General features: G+C 41.7%; 1 protein-coding gene across 10 annotated transcripts in view; it reads left to right on the top strand.

Moving 5' to 3' along the window:
• tenm4 (teneurin transmembrane protein 4) overlaps window positions 1-16677 on the top strand; it is a 293878-nt gene that overhangs the window by 255691 nt on the left and 21510 nt on the right. For all 10 annotated transcript variants that reach the window (XM_086079950.1, XM_086079959.1, XM_086079960.1 and 7 more), the window contains 3 exons: window positions 1-86; window positions 7779-7951; window positions 13879-14114. The exon at window positions 1-86 is cut by the window's left edge and continues 792 nt beyond it. In XM_086079950.1, coding sequence (XP_085936076.1) covers window positions 1-86; window positions 7779-7951; window positions 13879-14114 — 495 coding nt within the window. The remainder of the gene's footprint in view (window positions 87-7778; window positions 7952-13878; window positions 14115-16677) is intronic.

Genomic DNA, 16677 nt, shown 5'->3' with positions numbered 1-16677 from the left:
CAGGTGCTCGCTGTCATGACGTATCACGGGAGCTCCGGGCTGCTCGCGACCAAGACCAACGAGAACGGGTGGACCACTTTCTTTGAGTAAGTAGTGTTTTATGTCAGATCTTTTGGCTGTTTTATTGGATGGTAGGGACCTTGGCTGCAGAGGCTTTAAAAGGGGTTTATTCGATTCATTAGGGGTTGAGAGCACTGTGCAGTGTGTATGTGAATAACAGGCCGCTGTTCATTGTCGACTCTGGAGCTGGTCCAGGCAGTGGACCTTCAATCGACACTGCCAGGGCAACACATGCACTCCTTTGAGCCTCTGGGGCTCAGCAGCACTCTCCCCCAACAGGAAACCATGGGAAAACTGCAAGCTGTGAAATGCATAGGAAAAAAAAATAGTTTCACGCAATGCCTGCTACCGTGACGGCAGAGAACATACAGTGGAACCACCATTTTATGGACCGAAGAACCAATGTTAGGCAGAAAATAGTGTCCAATCCCCGCAACATGCCCATCTGTAAGTACGTTTCAAAGTCTGTTTGTTCCAAAATTGGCCACATTTTTCTGAAGCACGAGTAAGTGGCACTGTGGCGCCATCAACGGGCGGAGATTGGTCAAACATTTCTGGCTGATCTCTTGTCACAGATAAACAGAATTTAAAGTAGACTACAGCAGGCTAAACAAGTGTTTCAGTGTGGCGGCCATGTTGGCAGGGGCTACTTTCCCATCAAAACAATGATGGACAGACAGGGCGGCCATGTAAGCAGGCGTCCCTTGAAATGTAACGGCGCCTCGACGTTAGCTTCGGATCTGCCGTAGGCACGCAGCTATCGTATCGACCGTTTTTTACCCGTGGCTGTTGTTTTTACTGGAGCGTCTCGTGTACGTCTCTCGACCATGTTATTGTTGGCACAGTACAGTTATTTTTCTTTTTTAAACTCATTATCTATGGCATCTAATGAAAAAAATGAAACGCAAACATGTTGGCTCATGAATTCACGACTAGACGCACACCATTATTCTCCCCACAACCACCGAGTTTGGAGAATCTTTCAAATGTTTCCGTTTCAAACTAGGAAAAACGTAAACAACACTTTTTTAGACCATGATACAAAGTACTTCCACGCCATCTGCTCTACTTGATGAGCCCTTCACCCAATTAGTCCGATAAATTGAGGTTCCACTGTCGTTTAAATGTACACTCTTAAATACAGTTGGATAAAAAAGAACCCAAAATGGATCCTCTACTTGGGTCGATTTGACCCAACTTTGAATCAAGAAATGGGTCTTTTAGTGTAAAACAACTCATAAATATTGGTCAGATCCTTTACTTGGATCAAAAAGTTGGGTCATTTTGTATAAAACAACCCAAAAAGTTGGGTCATTTTGTATAAAACAACCCAAAAAGTTGGGTCATTTTGTATAAAACAACCCAAAAAGTTGAGTCAAATTGACCCATAAAGTGGATCGGTCCATTTTTTTATCCATAATTGGGTTATTTTTGACCCAAATGTGAGTGAGGGTCAAGGTGAGGGTAAGGGTTAGGGTAAGGGTCTAACGTGTTAGTGTTGCGGCCACCTGCGCTGCCATTTGAGCTGTTTATCTGAGTTCACAACCTCCTGTCTGCAACACATTGCCGTGAACATCACTCACTGGGCAAGAGCGCCGCGAATACAGACGCGTAATCCCATTTCTGTTATCGTCTAAAACAGGATTAGCGCCTGCTATAGAGACGTCCTCGTCTGCTCTCTGGCATGTAATGACACAGCGCGTATATGCTCATCACAGCAGCCAGGGGCGCGTTGGAACACGGGATTCCGTTTTGCCGCCACTTCCAGGAGGCAATCTGTCCCGTCGCTTAATAGCCGGCACGAGGGGAACGCGCGGTGTTCCGAAAAAAGGAAGAAAGAAATGTGATGAAGCGGACGGTGCCGATCAGACATCTGCTTCACCTCGCCGGAGGAATAGACGGGCCTGATGCATCATCAGACGCTCGCTTTCATCCGAGCTGACACTCATCACCTGTCTTTGATTTGCTCTGCGCACTCGCAAGATGGCAGCGCCATGTGTAGGGCTAAATCCACACGGAAAGATCTGATTGGTCCAGTGCGCTTACCGGCTGCTTATAGGTACATCTGCACGGTCCCGTGAGGGGATGGGCCCACTTTGGTGCTCAAGGGCTACATTTGATTTTTAAAGCGGACAGATGGGCCAGGTCATTCGTAAATGAGATTTAAAAAAAAATATTGAAAACGTATTTTTTTTAAATGTTAACTCATTCACTGCCAGCCATTTTCAAAACAGAGGTTCCTCATGTTGGCAGCCATTTTAGAGCAGTTTTACTGACCTTTTCAAGACCCACAGAATATTTTAACTAACACTAGACTCTCTTCTTTCACCCAAAAAGTTTATCCTTCTATTCTTTAATAATCAGTTGTAGAACATTGAGAGTTGGTCTCACCAAAACACCCGTTTGTGACCAAAAAGAGAAGAAAGCGAGCTTTTTGGAGAAAGAAACGTCAGGCAGAACAGTAGTTGGGTTGCCATCCACCCATTTTTATTCGAATTTTCAAGAAATGCGAAAATCACAAAAACTGAATGGAAACGCTAGAAATTCGAAAAAGGGCCCAAAATTCGCAACAAAAGTTTTTACAGTTAGAGGGGGTGGATTTGGAAGTGTGTCGAAAAAAGGAAATTGCAAAATTTGGCTATTGAAAGACCGGATACACGTCGCACGTTTTGACCGGATATTACGTCACACGTACGTTTGTAGTCCCAACGCAATGTTGGACGATAAAGTAAGGTTTGTTTGGGGGGGAAGACAAAACACAAATCTTTTAGGAATTAATTAAAGAAGCGAATATTAATGCAATTTTAGACGGAAAACAGCAAAGAAACGCTACGGTTTATTAAGAATTTAGTCACTTCCTGGTCTTCCTCTTCTTCTTCTTTTAAATTGCTGGTGGATCACACCTCTATGGTGTATAGCGCCACCTACAGCGGCGGAGTCCCCTCTCAATATTCGCAAAAGAAGAACAGATGGAATCGGGCATAAGTCGCATGAAACAATTGGATGGAAACCTGACTATTGACTTTGATGCCAATATGTTTTGCTTTTGTGACACCTCAAACTATGAAACAAGACTGCAAGGACTTTTGATGGCAAAATAATCATTAGTTTACTGATTTATAAGAAACACACGGCGCGCGGTTCTGCAGTGCGATGGCCCCGCACTGCATGAGTCTGGCTTTTTCACTCCATGAACTGGGTTCTATTTTCTCACCATCACAACACATTTTCCACGATCGACCCCGACACGTACTCTGTGTCCGACTTTCTTTTTTTTTTCTTTTTTCTTTTTTTCTTTTTTTTTTCTTTTTTCTTCTTCTTAAAAGAGCTCAGTATTGTTCATTCGGAAATGTCATCATCATTGCTCTTTTATTTTTATTTTATTTTATTTTTTATTTTTTTTTATTATTATTATTATTATTTTTGTGTGTGTGTGTGTGGGTGAGTATGTGTATGTGCGTGCGTGCGTGCGTGTATTTGTTAGCTCACCAGAAAACCTATTAGAAAAAATCTCATACCGTTCACCTAAACCGAACACCAGGAGACCCGAGGGGACCAAAGAAAACCAAGGAAGGTGAAATCCAGCACCCACCAGAACTCCTCCCCAGCCCGGTGTCCGACTTTCAATGTGGTTGGCATTTCTCTTCCTCAGAATCGACGAGACAAGCCAAAATTCACCCCAAATATTTATCTCAAAAGCTGTGCTATTGTCAAATCCAAAACGATGTTACGCAGCCAGCTACAGGAATCAGTTAGTGGTTAACAAACCTCAATTTAATTTTGCATTCACCAAAAAATTAATAACTTAAATGTGAAAACATGACAAAATAATGCTACAAATGGCAAAAGACTCAAATGCTACGTGAGCTGGATTAAAGAATTAAAGAACGGACCGCACTTTTTCCAACGCTGGTCTGAGAGAGATCCAACACAAGAGCTGCATCAAGACGTCACCGCATCCACTGTCGAGCATTATTATTTAACAATGTCTTTATAGTGATTTGGTGGTTTTTCAGAGTGAGTGCTGTGTGCGTCGTACTTAGAAAAAACTAGACCAGCCTTTGTCCTTCAGGCTAATGTGAACCATGAATAAATTAGCTTTTAATCATGTTTGAAAGACACCGCAGGCTACTTTCTGTTCAATTCACTCACTAGTGGCTGCTCTTGCTATTAATATAATCCATAAATTGCATTATGTAATCATTCCAAAACAATACAATTCATAGTAATCACACACGTTTTTTTAAATGGCGTTCTGGTCCGGAGTCATGCAGCGGCGCCGGCAAATGTTCCATTTGTGGGGGGGAAAAAAGCTCTTATTATTTACCTACCTGTGCCAGTCCGCTCATCAATGTTTAATCTCAGCCAATAACGAGTGTTTGTTTTCCTTCCATAATTAGCTTTGAAGGTCACTCCGTCTCCTCGGGGGACTGCAGTGGGAGTTGAATTGGAAATCTCGCCTCTCAACTTTTGCGTTTGTATTTTTTTTAGCCGCGCTCATATGTTGCAGTCACGTGGAAAAACAGAAGCAAAATGCTGCAACAAATCAAAACTTTAGGCTACTACTTTCCTATTTGCCAGGGCTTTCATGCCATTTTGCGGCATCTTGGGGAGTTTTAAAAGCACACAAAAAACACAAAGAGGTGCGTAGAAAAAAAACATCAAAAGTACATTTTCGTGGCTGCTGATGCAGTAGAGGCGGACTCCAGCCATAAATCAGTATTTGGAAGTCGACTGCATCTGAAGTGGTCACATGACTGCTGGCCTCCTGTTATTGTTTCCACAATCTTCACTCAGACGAATCCTGACATTTTCGACTCTGCGTGGCACTCGAGTTAGCGATTAGCGGCTACGCCGGGAGGACGGCGAGGCGCAATGTCCAGTCTATTGTTATTGGGGACACCCCCCCCCTCCTTGCTTCTACGCGAAAGGTCACGGCGCTGGCGCGTGACACAGATGTGATGCAATATGAAGGGACTCGTGGGCATCCGACGGGAAGGCAGTACGCATCAACAACACCCCCCCCCCCCCCCCGCCCCTTCCCCCTCTTGACCACAGGAAGCGAGCGAGCCAAAAGACAGCTGAGACTCAAGGAGGCTGTTTTGTATTTGGGTGACCAAAAAATAATAATCCTAACAAAAACAACAAATAAAAACAAACTCCATCATAGCTGTCACTACAAATGCCACTTGTGTAGACGGGCGTTCAGTAACCAGAAGGTCGGCTGTTCGATCCCCGTTCTCCCCAAGTCATGAGTCGTTGTGTCCTAAGGTTTGATTGACAAGAATTTCTGCTTCAATTTATAGATGTGCAAAGAATCGTCATGATCTACTCCAGTCTGACTCGAATCGGGCTGATAATCGTGTTGAGTGAAAAACATTTGCAAACACCAGTTTTTATTTAACTCATTCACTCACAGCCATTTTCACTGAAGCAACCCCCTTCGCTCCCGGCTGTTTTATTGGATTTTGACTGATTTTGAAAGGCCCGCAGAATATTGTGTTCTATTGCTATAAAAACATGGAACCTACCAAAAGAAAGATTAGAGTCTCTTCTTTCATCAAGAAAAAAAACCATTTGTATCTTTTTCCGTTTCGTAGCAATTAGCATTAGAATATAGCTAAAGTTCATCGTTAGTTATTCACAAACCTGTTGAAAACTGGGAAAAATTGCTTTTTTTCAACATGACCCTGTCTGATCTCTTATACTTTGCTGCCACCTGCTGGCCGTGTTTTGTAATAACTACCATTGCTTAAGCGACCTCTTCATGTCAGAATCACATAGCATAAAAAATAAATACAATTAAAAAATATATATAAATACGTTTTTGGGAGTGTTGAACAAAGTATTGAAAAACATTTTTGACTCTTTTTGGCAAAACCAGTAGCTGAATCACAATTTATTTGTGCTTTTCCTACTTTGTCAATTTAAAATAATTTGCGTTAGTTGCAGGGACAAGAAATAAACAATATTTTTAGCAGATGTGTGTTTCCTATTGGCGGCAGGGCTTGGTCCCTAAACAAAGCGAGGTGGGGGGGGGGGGAGACGTCTTTAGCTACAAATGACTTTAGCATTTAGCGTCTTTGGAAGTGGAAGACTAAACTGCTCCCGTAGTGCGGCTCGGCTCGGATTACTTTTATCTCCGGGAGATGATTCCTCTCCCGCTCTTCCTGTCCATATTGGATATTTGAGATGGCAGCGCTGAGGAAATAAACCAGCGCCCGCCCACCAGCCTCATTTATTAGAGGCTTTGCTGTGGCAGGCGGCAACATGCAAAGAGGGTTCCTTTTCAATCGCTATTCAGCACGCGTGATCACTCCTCATCCTCGTGTAATGTAGCGCTCGCGTCGGCCGCATTCTGGAACAGTGGCGCGGTGACAGCTCTCGAATTGTTCGCCACTGATGTGCCGTCGGGAGCCAGATGAAACAATCTGGCCCCGTCGCGTCGCCGCGTGTCATAAACGCCGCTTTTTAGGCGCAGGTGGAGGAGGCCGGGGCCGCACCTCGCCGGCGCTTAATGAGATGAGGCGATACGCCGCTCGTCTGTTAAGCCGTTTGAGGCACTTTGACAGCATTGTGATGACTGGCTCTTCATCTCTCCTCTGACAGTTTGTAGCCAAGTGAATTGTGTTGTGATTGCTAACAGTTTGGGGATCACACCGGGGCCAAAATGGCAGTCGGGCTTGGTCCTTCTGCTTCTCCGAATAGCAAAAAATTAGGTAGCCACCGCTCAAAGGATACCCAGTGTTTCTCAGTTATTTTTGGTTATTACCCCCCCCCCCCCCCCCCCCAACGACAGGAAGAAGAAAATATTTCGCCCCTGCCATCCCAATTCTCCACCGCGTCTATAAAATGTCTATAATATTGTTGTTAGTATACCTCTGCAAAAGAGCTAATAATCCTTGCACACTCTCTGACAATGAGAGTGCCACTGCCACCTACTGTATTGGATGTGTAATTAAAATTTATTGTAGTACAGCATAAAAAAAAAAGTTCCATGGGGGGGGGGTCAAATGCGAGAAGGACTGATTTTACCTACATAACTTTTTGTTACCATTTGCTAGCTTAATGCTAACACATAATGCAAAATGTTATAGGCGGGATTTGAATAGTGTGGCAACACATACAGAGAAAATATGTAATAATATTCACAGCCATATTTTTTTGCTCTGCGTAAAACGAGCTTAGTTGTGATGGTCTTCATGTTTCATGATCAAAAATGTTGCAAAAACTGTTTAATCCTTACATTCTTTTTTGATTACGGTATTAGTTTATATATTTTTTAATACACTACAATACTTTAATACTTGCATGTGTCTGCAAAAGGAACTAAATTAACTAAGTCACTCCCGCTCAGGTTTAGACAGTGCCTAGCGTCAGACTTGCACTGGGCACAATAATAATAATAATAATAATAAGTAGGAGTGCCAGTCGATTAGAATTATTTATTGTAATTTATCACATGACTTCAATGATTAACTCGTGATTAATCACAAATTAATCACACATTTTATATTTGTTCAAAATGTACAATAAAATATGTTTTATTTTTATTTTTATTACATTTGTATTAATTTTTTTTTCATTTTACGAGTTTTCAATATTCTTGTTCAGTGTTCCCCAAACCTTCTTGGGGGTCTGTGTGGCAGACCACTGCTCTTGTATTCATATTTAATTTCTGCAACTGTTGCTAATCACACGCTACCGCGTTTGTGCAGGTACGACAGTTTCGGCCGTCTGACCAACGTCACTCACCCAACGGGCCGGGTGAGCAGCTACCGTGCCGACGCCGACAGCGCCGTCCGCGTCCAAGCCGAGGGCGCCACCAAGGAGGACGTTACCATCACCGCCAACCTGTCCGCCTCGGGCACCTTCTACACGCTTATGCAGGGTGAGTACAAGTAGTTGCGTTTGAAAATTGGTGGGTTCATTTTATCAGAGGAGGCTTAAGTATTTGTAATGTATACTTAACTCATTCACTCCCAGCCATTTTCACTGACGCAACCCCCTTCGCTCCCGGCTGTTTTACTGGATTTTGACGGATTTTGCAAGGCCCACAGAATATTGTGTTCTATTGCTCTAAAAACATGGAACCAACCAAAAGAAAGATTAGAGTCTCTTCTTTCATCAGGATATTTATGTAATGTATGTACGTGTATATTTGTATCTGTTTTCATTTTGCAGCAATTAGCATTAGAATATAGCTAAGGTTCATCATTATTCACAAACCTGTTGAAAACTGAGAAAATGTGCTTTTTTGCAACATGGCCCTGGTTGATCTCTTATGCTCTGCTGCCACCTGCTGGCCCTTTTTTTGAAATAACTACCATTGCTTTAAGTGACCTCTATCAAAGCCTTCTGTTTGCTCTAGCATAAAAAACATAAAAACGTATAAATACGTTTATGGGACCATGGCAATATTTAAAATAGAACCTTTTTATACATTTTTGGGAGCAAATTAGTTAAGTAGCGGATTACTGATTCAACTCATTTGCATTTATGCCCTCAAAACATCTTCCAATAGCTTTGCTAGCAATGTGAAGGGACTAGCAAAAAAAGTTAAATTAGCTAATGATAACAACTGAATAAGTACATTTTACCTGTATGTGTATATTCTCCGAATCGATTGCATCATCGTTGTGAATGCTCCTTGGTTCCCGTTCCTTCAACTGTCCCTGTTTTTTCCACTATTTGTGGCATCCATATTTTTGGCACCAACAAGCTAACACGTGTTGCTTCCCTACATCTTAATGAAATGAAAGTGCGCCGGGCTACAAGGCAGATTGGATGTGTCTATTGATTTTGTGTCACGACACACAATGGCGGCGACGCATACGAGACGCTGCGGCTTTGCTCGCGACTCCCCAATTTGTGTTGGGGCGCTCGCACCTTCTGACGTCCTCCATTATGTCGGACGGCTTTATCGATCGCTTGTTAATGACGCTGAACTTTTTTGGACCAGCTATCGAGCCCTCGCACCATCCATCTACGCTCCTGTCCTACTGACTACTTACACCGCTGAAACTTGAGACGTCCAGCTCTGGTGTCTCTCCTCCCCCCCCCCCACCGTCCCGGCCGCCGGTCACATCCGTGTCGTGACCTTGTCTCGGACATATGTTTGCCAGCTCATCGGCGCCAGCAAGCTGGCCCGCTAATTAATTGGCTATCGTCTATGCTGCAAGGATAGATAGCTAAGTACTCACGCTCTGGTTTTAAGTAGAAGTACAGATACGATACTCGTATAAAAAAAATACTGATTCATCTTCTACTTAACTCATTCACTCCCAGCCATTTTTACTGAAGCAACCCCCTTCGCTCCTGGCTGTTTTATTGGATTTTGACTGATTTTGTAAGGCCCACAGGATATTGTGTTCTATTGCTATAAAAACATGGAACCGACCAAAAGAAAGATTAGAGTCTCTTCTTTCATCAGGAAAAAAATAATAATTGGTATCTGTTTCCGTTTTGCAGCAATTAGCAATAGAATACAGCTAAGTTTAATCAATATTCACATTCCTGGTGAAAACACTGCCAAAAATAGCTTTTTGCAACATGATTGATCTCTTATACTCTGCTGCCTCCTGTTGGCCGTCTTTTGTAATAACTACCATTGCTTTAAGCCACCTTTTCATGTCAGATGCTGCATCAAAGCTTTCTGTATGCTCTTGCATAAAAAAAACACAAGAAATACATTTTTGGGAGTGAAGGACAAAGTATTTAAAAAAACGTCTTCACGTTTTTGGGTTTGAATGAGTTAAGTAAAGAATTTGCACTTTGTTAGGTCCCAACTCCAACCTCAGGTTTATCCGTCACGTCGCCATTCCAAAGATTGCTGCCAGATAGGGGCGAGGTTTAATTACTAAGCTCCTCAGGTTTCAACATCCAGTATATCTCGCACTCCCTTTTAATCAGAAGGGGCTGTATTAAAGCTGTCATCGCACATTACTTACTGCTGCACACCGCCCACCTAAACTAAAGTACCACCTCAAAAAAAAAAATACCGAGCTCTCGAAATACCACCAGAATGACATAACAGTAAAATACAGTTATAAGGTCGGGGAGATGCAAGTAGTATTCATTCAGAACAAAGCAGAGAAAAAGGAGGGATGTTCGATACCGCTTTTTTTCAGAATGATACCAGGATAAGTATTCAATCTTAGTACTTTTGATATATAAAATTTCATTTAACACTATTACTAAAATAGGGAGCAAAACCTTTTTTTTTTTTTTCTTAAGCTGATGATGATGTTGTTGATGTAAACCGCCGTATATAAATAAATAAATAAAATAAAGATGTGCTTCACCTTTCGCGACCTCACTGTTTTGCGGATTATTTTTAAGTGCCATTTTACATCTTTTGTTTTTTTGTTTTTTTTAAACAGTAGTGTGCCGGGGTTTTTTTTTATGAATGTTTGAACATTAAATGAGAGAAACGTGAGAAAATGTTCATACCTGTATGAGAACAGTATATAAAGTGTGCGAAGTGGCTTTGACAGCTTTAAAACATATATAACACATGTAATAATAATAATAATAATAATAAAGCTGACTACTTTGCAGATTGCACGTAATGCGGGTATTTTGGAGAGTAACCTCAGCGATAAATGGAATAAAAACCTGAATCAAAGTCTAAAAGATCCAATGCAAATGTCTACACTTAAGCTAAATACAGTACAGTTAAAAATAAATTAGCCACTGTAAAATAATGAGCCCATGTACCACCAGTGATACTCGTACGACCACAGTTTAAGAATCCCAATAGCAAAGGTTTTCAAAGCAAGAATTACAGTCACTAGTCCCTTTAAAAAAAATAATAATAATAATAAAAAAAAAATATTTTACTTGCTAAAATGGTCGGAAAAGTTGCAAATTATAGCAACCAAATAAATGGGCAACACAAACAGCTCTTTTCTAAATCCTTTCTTGCAGCCATGTTGGACCCAAAACGTTTGAGAAGCCCATCTTGAATGTTGTATTATGTTGATTTAGTATATTCCCATCAGTTGACTCATCCATACGCTTGTAAGACAGTTAATCATGTTAAAAAGTATCTTAGCCTGTAAAAAAGTTTTACACGGCGACACGTTGACGCTATTATTATTTCGTAGTCCCATTATTTCCTATGGGGAAATTATTGGTGAAATCAGCAAAACAGGAAGTTGACCAGGAATGTGCTGTGATGCTGTAATTAGAGGAAAGTAAGCAAAGAAAGTTCGAAAGAGTGCAGTACCGACAACTTCTCTTCTGCTAACCTCTTGTATTCTGCTATTATCATCCTATCATGTCCCACCCACGCACCCACTGACATTACTGCCAGTCATGATAATGATAATGAGGGTTATTATCCGCATCACCTTTCAGGGGTTGTTGCAATGTTGCAGATGCCCGGCAATTATAGCGGATCTATTTGCAATAAGGATCTCAAAGAATTGTGAACAAGTGACAACTAATTGTAGCAAACGCCACATTTGTAAAGATGTTTACATTGATGATTAACTCATTCACTCCCAGCCATTTCCACTGAAGCAACCCCCTTCGCTCCCGGCTGTTTTATTGGATTTGGACAGATTTTGCAAGGCCCACAGAATATTGTGTTCTATTGCTATAAAAAATATGGAACCTACCAAAAGAAAGATTAATTAGAGTCTCTTTTTTCATCAGGAAAAAAAAAGTATATTTGTGTCTGTTTTTGTTTTGCAGCAATTTGCATCAAAATATAGTTTCATCATGATTCACAAACATGTTGAAAAAAATAGCTTTTTTGCAACATGGCCCTGACTGATCTCTTATACTCTGCTGCCATCTGCTGGCCGTTATTTTTTGTAATAACTACCATTGGTTTAAGCGACCTTTTCAGGTCAGAAGCTGCATTAAAGCCTTCTGTTTGCTCTTGCATAAAAAAAAACATAAATACGTTTTTGGGACCATGGCAAAATTTAAAATAGAACGTGTTTATACGTTTTTGGGAGCAAATGAGTTAATAATGTACTTATAATGTAATATAATGCTCAAAAATCAGTATTATTCCAAAAGAAGTCTTAAACTTTTAACGGCTTTGTCTTAAAGCCGCCGGCCCGTACGTGTTTACTCGCGCGGTCGCCCCAGTTGAGCGGCATTTCCAGCCTCGTTTGGCCCCTACAGGCCCCATGTCGACCTCCATGATGGAAGGAGGAAAGGTCAGCCTGCCAACTCAACTCATTTCTTTTTCTTGGCAGCACAACAGCGAGAGGGAAAAGCATAACGCTCCCATGTTGGGCTCGTTGTTTATCGCGTACAAAGGAAGCGTTCCAGACGCTTAAACCTGTCGTGTCGACACGTGGGAATGACAATGTATGTCTTTTTTTTCCAAGCCCTTCTATGAACTCATTAATGTTTCACAAGCCATTAAGAGCTTCTTAATGAGGATAATACGCACGCTTTTTTTGGGGGGTTTCCCTGATGAATGCGCCCGAGACGAGTAGCAACATTAAGTCTGGATGTGGCGCCGCGTCGTAAACAGCGGTCACGCTTTTATTATTTATTTGTTTTGTTTTTCCGCGGGTCAGCTCAGCTCGCTCTTCCTCTGATGGTTTTCACTCTCCTTTGACATCACCCGAGGCTGCCGCAAAAGTTGTTGAAAAAAAGAAAAGTTTATGGGCGCTGGGAACACCGCTGGCTATTGATCCTCGGGCCGGGCGCTGCGTTATTGCAGAGTTTCTGTTAAATACTGCTGCCGCTGCGAAAGGTGGTTCTTCTTTTTTGATTTCGCTGAGCGGCCGTTTTAGCTCATTACGCTGTGCCCTGGCTCAGATGAATATTAAATTATGTCCTCTTTCGTTAGCCGTGAGATGTTGTGATTGTCAGTAGCTACTCACACTGGACTGAAGTAGAAGTCAAAAAGGTGGAAGGTTAAGTTGAGATTCAACTCCGAGTTTTGAATGTAGCCTCAAGTTACTTATCACTCGCCCCCTCGAGTCTGACGAAACCATAGTTGTGATAAATAGCAATAGCGCTAGCAATACTAGCTAGCATTAGCATTGTAAACAAGCTCATGTTTAGCTGCTGTTGCTACGTTGGCAGCATGACTTATTCGTAAAATAATTATAACACCTAAGTTTGTCGCTTTGAAGTTTAATATTTTGGGTGAATGTACAATCAAATCGAAATAATAAAGAGGTGATAAATGTACCTGTCGAGCGGAAATGTCGCTTTTGCGTCACTTCTGAATCCGCTCAGCTGCCTGAGCTGCTTGAGCTCTGTTTCTCTTTGCTAGTCTTGCCCAGGATAAGCATTTTTATTTCCAGAGGTGAATACTGTATTTCAAAATATTTTCAACAAAGCTTCTGAAGCCCAAGCTAGCATTACAAGCTAGCATTAGCACTGTAAACAAGCCAACGCTATCCACGGCTACTACATTGGCAGTGACTTATACGTAATAGAACTATAACATTGAATTGATCAGTTTTAAGTTTCGATTTTTGGAATGTACAGTAAAAAAAAAAAATTTAAAGTGATAAATGTACCTGTTGAGCAGAAATGTTGAGTTCTGTTTCTGTTTGCTAGTCTTACACAGTGGTTAAAAAAATCAAAGCTCTTGAAGGCCAAGCTAAAAGGGTCAACTTGAAGCTACGAGGTGTGCGCTGATTGGTTGCTCTTCCTCAGGCAGACCTGCAAACTACATTTCAAGTGAAAAAGAGGAAAAAAGTGTAGGCTTTGAAATGTACACATTAGTGCTGGTACTGAAAAGATGAGTGGGGGGGGGGGGATTCTTATCACATGCCGCATCTTTTTTTTGCAAGCTCTAACGCCCCTCTTTGTTTGAACCTGAATATCTGGCAGATCAAGTGCGCAACAGCTACTTCATCGGCTTGGACGGCTCCTTGCGGCTGGCCTTGGCCAACGGCATGGAGGTGTCGCTGCACACGGAACCCCACCTGCTCGCCGGCACGGTCCACCCCACCGTCAGCAAGCGGAACATCACGCTGGCCTTGGACAACGGCCTCAATCTGGTGGAATGGAGGCAGAGGAAGGAGCAGGCTCGCGGCCAGGTCACCGTCTATGGACGGAGGCTACGGGTAAGAAGCCTTTACCTTGCGAAAATGGGAAGTTTTCCAATGACATGGCATCTATAAAGTTGAAAGTTTACTGCGAGGATTAGAGTGTATATGAAATTTAGAGATCAAATTTTCATAAACGCCTCAATCGTATGAACTACATGTGGGTCATTTGGCATATGTAAGTATTTTCAGGTGGGTTTTCAGTGTATGTGGTATGTAAAAAAAAAAAAAATCTTATCATTTCTAACGATGAGCTTCAAGCTTCAAATCTAAAAAAAAAGCAACTTTCTTTCGAGCAGGAATGGCATCTGTATAGTTGACACTTAATTGATTTTTTTTTTTCATTTGTGTTATGTAATGCATTGCTCAGATTTTTCTACCATTTCTAGTGACAAACATATGAGCAAAGGAGTATGATGTTAGCATGTAGCACTTAGAAGACCTGATGTTTTTCATCATTATTCACAAACCTGGCAAAAAGAGCTTGTTGCATACTTGTATACTCTGCTGCCACCTGCTGGACGATTTTGTAATAACTACCATTGCTTCATCCCTTCTCTTCAGTTCAGAGGCTGCATCAAAGCCTTCTGTATGCTCTAGCATAAATAAATACAAATTTAAAACGTATAAATACGTCTTTGGGACACTGGTAATATTTAAAATAGAACGCATTTATACGTTTTTGAGAGCAAATGAGTTCATTTCAAATTACTAGGGTTGAGTACCCAAAAAAGTGGTATCGAGCATCCCTTTTATTTAATCGTAATGTGATAAATCGCAACTATATGTCTCCAGTAAAAGGATTTTTATTTCAGTGTGTAGCAACAACCAAACCTGAAATAACTCGCTGCTTTTGTTTTTCTTGCCTTGGCAAGACAAGCAACAGCTTTTCTTTTCTTTTTGTTTTGTTTCTTTTAATCCAGCTCGCCTTGCACATTCTCCAGCAGGCGACAGCGCTAATGGGGAGGTGCCACTTTGTCTGTCATCGGCTGTTCATTTAATGGCCCCCGTTGTCCCTCTGGAAGTGCAAGCGTCTAATGTATGTTACAGACAATGGCCCTCAGGGGTGAGATGGGGAAACGGGAGCAGCCTAATAGCGATGGGAGCGGGCAGGGATGAGCAGAGCCGGAATCATTGAGCGACCTTGAGTGGCGTGTCAAGTGATATTACGTGGGTGGCTGGCTGGGCTGAGCGGAGGGTAGGTGGGAGGGGGGGGGTCTCAAATAAAAAAATAAAAAATAAAATAAAAGAGAGAGAGAGAGAGAGAGGCGGCATCTCTGAAGAGAGATAAAGTATTTTGGATTTTGGGTGCCGCTTGGCATTTGTTGTCATCCTCAACTTGACCCTCATCATTTGCTCTCACCCCTGCCGGCCGCTCGTAACTGCTGCTGATTTATGGTGCAGAGGCGCCGCCGCACCTTTGTTTACTCTCGCAGGGTGACCAGTTGGTCCAACGCGCTGTGATGGCCACAGAACCGACAGCGGTGGGAAAGAATATGGACGGTGACGGTGGCGCGCAAACTGCCTGCAACATCCGTTTTTTTAGTGGCCCATGGCTTGTACTAAAACTAAAAATAACATTTGACATGGCCCGCTATTCAAAAAAAAAAAAAGGAAAGAAAAAAAAGGATGGCAGCATGATAAGGTGTTTGTGTCGAAAAGCTACTACGACTAATAATTCCAGTTTTGCTAAATTTTTTCTTCATAATGAATAACTAGTTTCGGTTAGTTTTGGATCTAGTTTGGGATCTGCTCAGTGCAGAGGCGGGATCTATTGTGGAGGGATTCGGGGTTACAGACCACCCCAAAATCATGAAAAATTCCAAATCATGTGATGTAGCAGTAACTGGGCCCAACCAATAGGAATGTTTTGAGGGTGACGTAGATTCTGATCTTAAGCATAATAAAATTGTGTTAAGTGATTAATTGGGACGATTCATTAAAAAATATATAAATTATGAACAAAATAATTTCTTTCCAGTCCCTTAAAGCTTACACCAATAAAAAAAAATTAAATACAAGCTAAAAAAAAAATGTGACTGACATTGCCCTTCAGTATTTAACATTACAACAGAGAGAAAATCTGGGGAGAAAAAAATTGGCAGATGGAAATATCTTTGTCCTAATGTGTCTAAAAATAAAGTTGCCATTTTCTGTACACCCTGATTTACATTATCAAGAGTCCTGTAATCTTAAAAGTAGCCATTTTTTCCTACAATTGGCTCATTAACAAAATACTTTTTTTTTAATTGATGTACGGTGAACAGTTCCGATTTCTTACATTTCTATATTCGCGGATTTTTTTTTCAACCTGTCTTCCTATTTTCACTGAGAAATGTTGGATACACTCTGCACTCTAATAAAAACCCACGCTTCCATGTATTCTATCAGTTCATCCGTCTGCCCGTCCGTCCATCCATGCCAAAACTGAGCATTATTACCTTTGTACAGGCCACATTTGTTTTGCCATGTTAATAGCATTTAGCTCCATAGCACACTTGCCTATCAAATATCGAAGATTGCATTAACAAACCACGACTTCGCAGTATTACAAGGCGCTCTGTCCAGCTAATACAAGCGC

Source organism: Leptonotus elevatus, chromosome 7, assembly GCF_054856555.1.
Source record: "Leptonotus elevatus isolate MCC_2025b chromosome 7, RoL_Lele_1.0, whole genome shotgun sequence".
Lineage (NCBI taxonomy): Eukaryota > Metazoa > Chordata > Actinopteri > Syngnathiformes > Syngnathidae > Leptonotus > Leptonotus elevatus.
The sequence above is the reverse complement of the archived record's forward strand: the minus strand, read 5'-3'. Positions and strand labels throughout refer to the sequence as shown.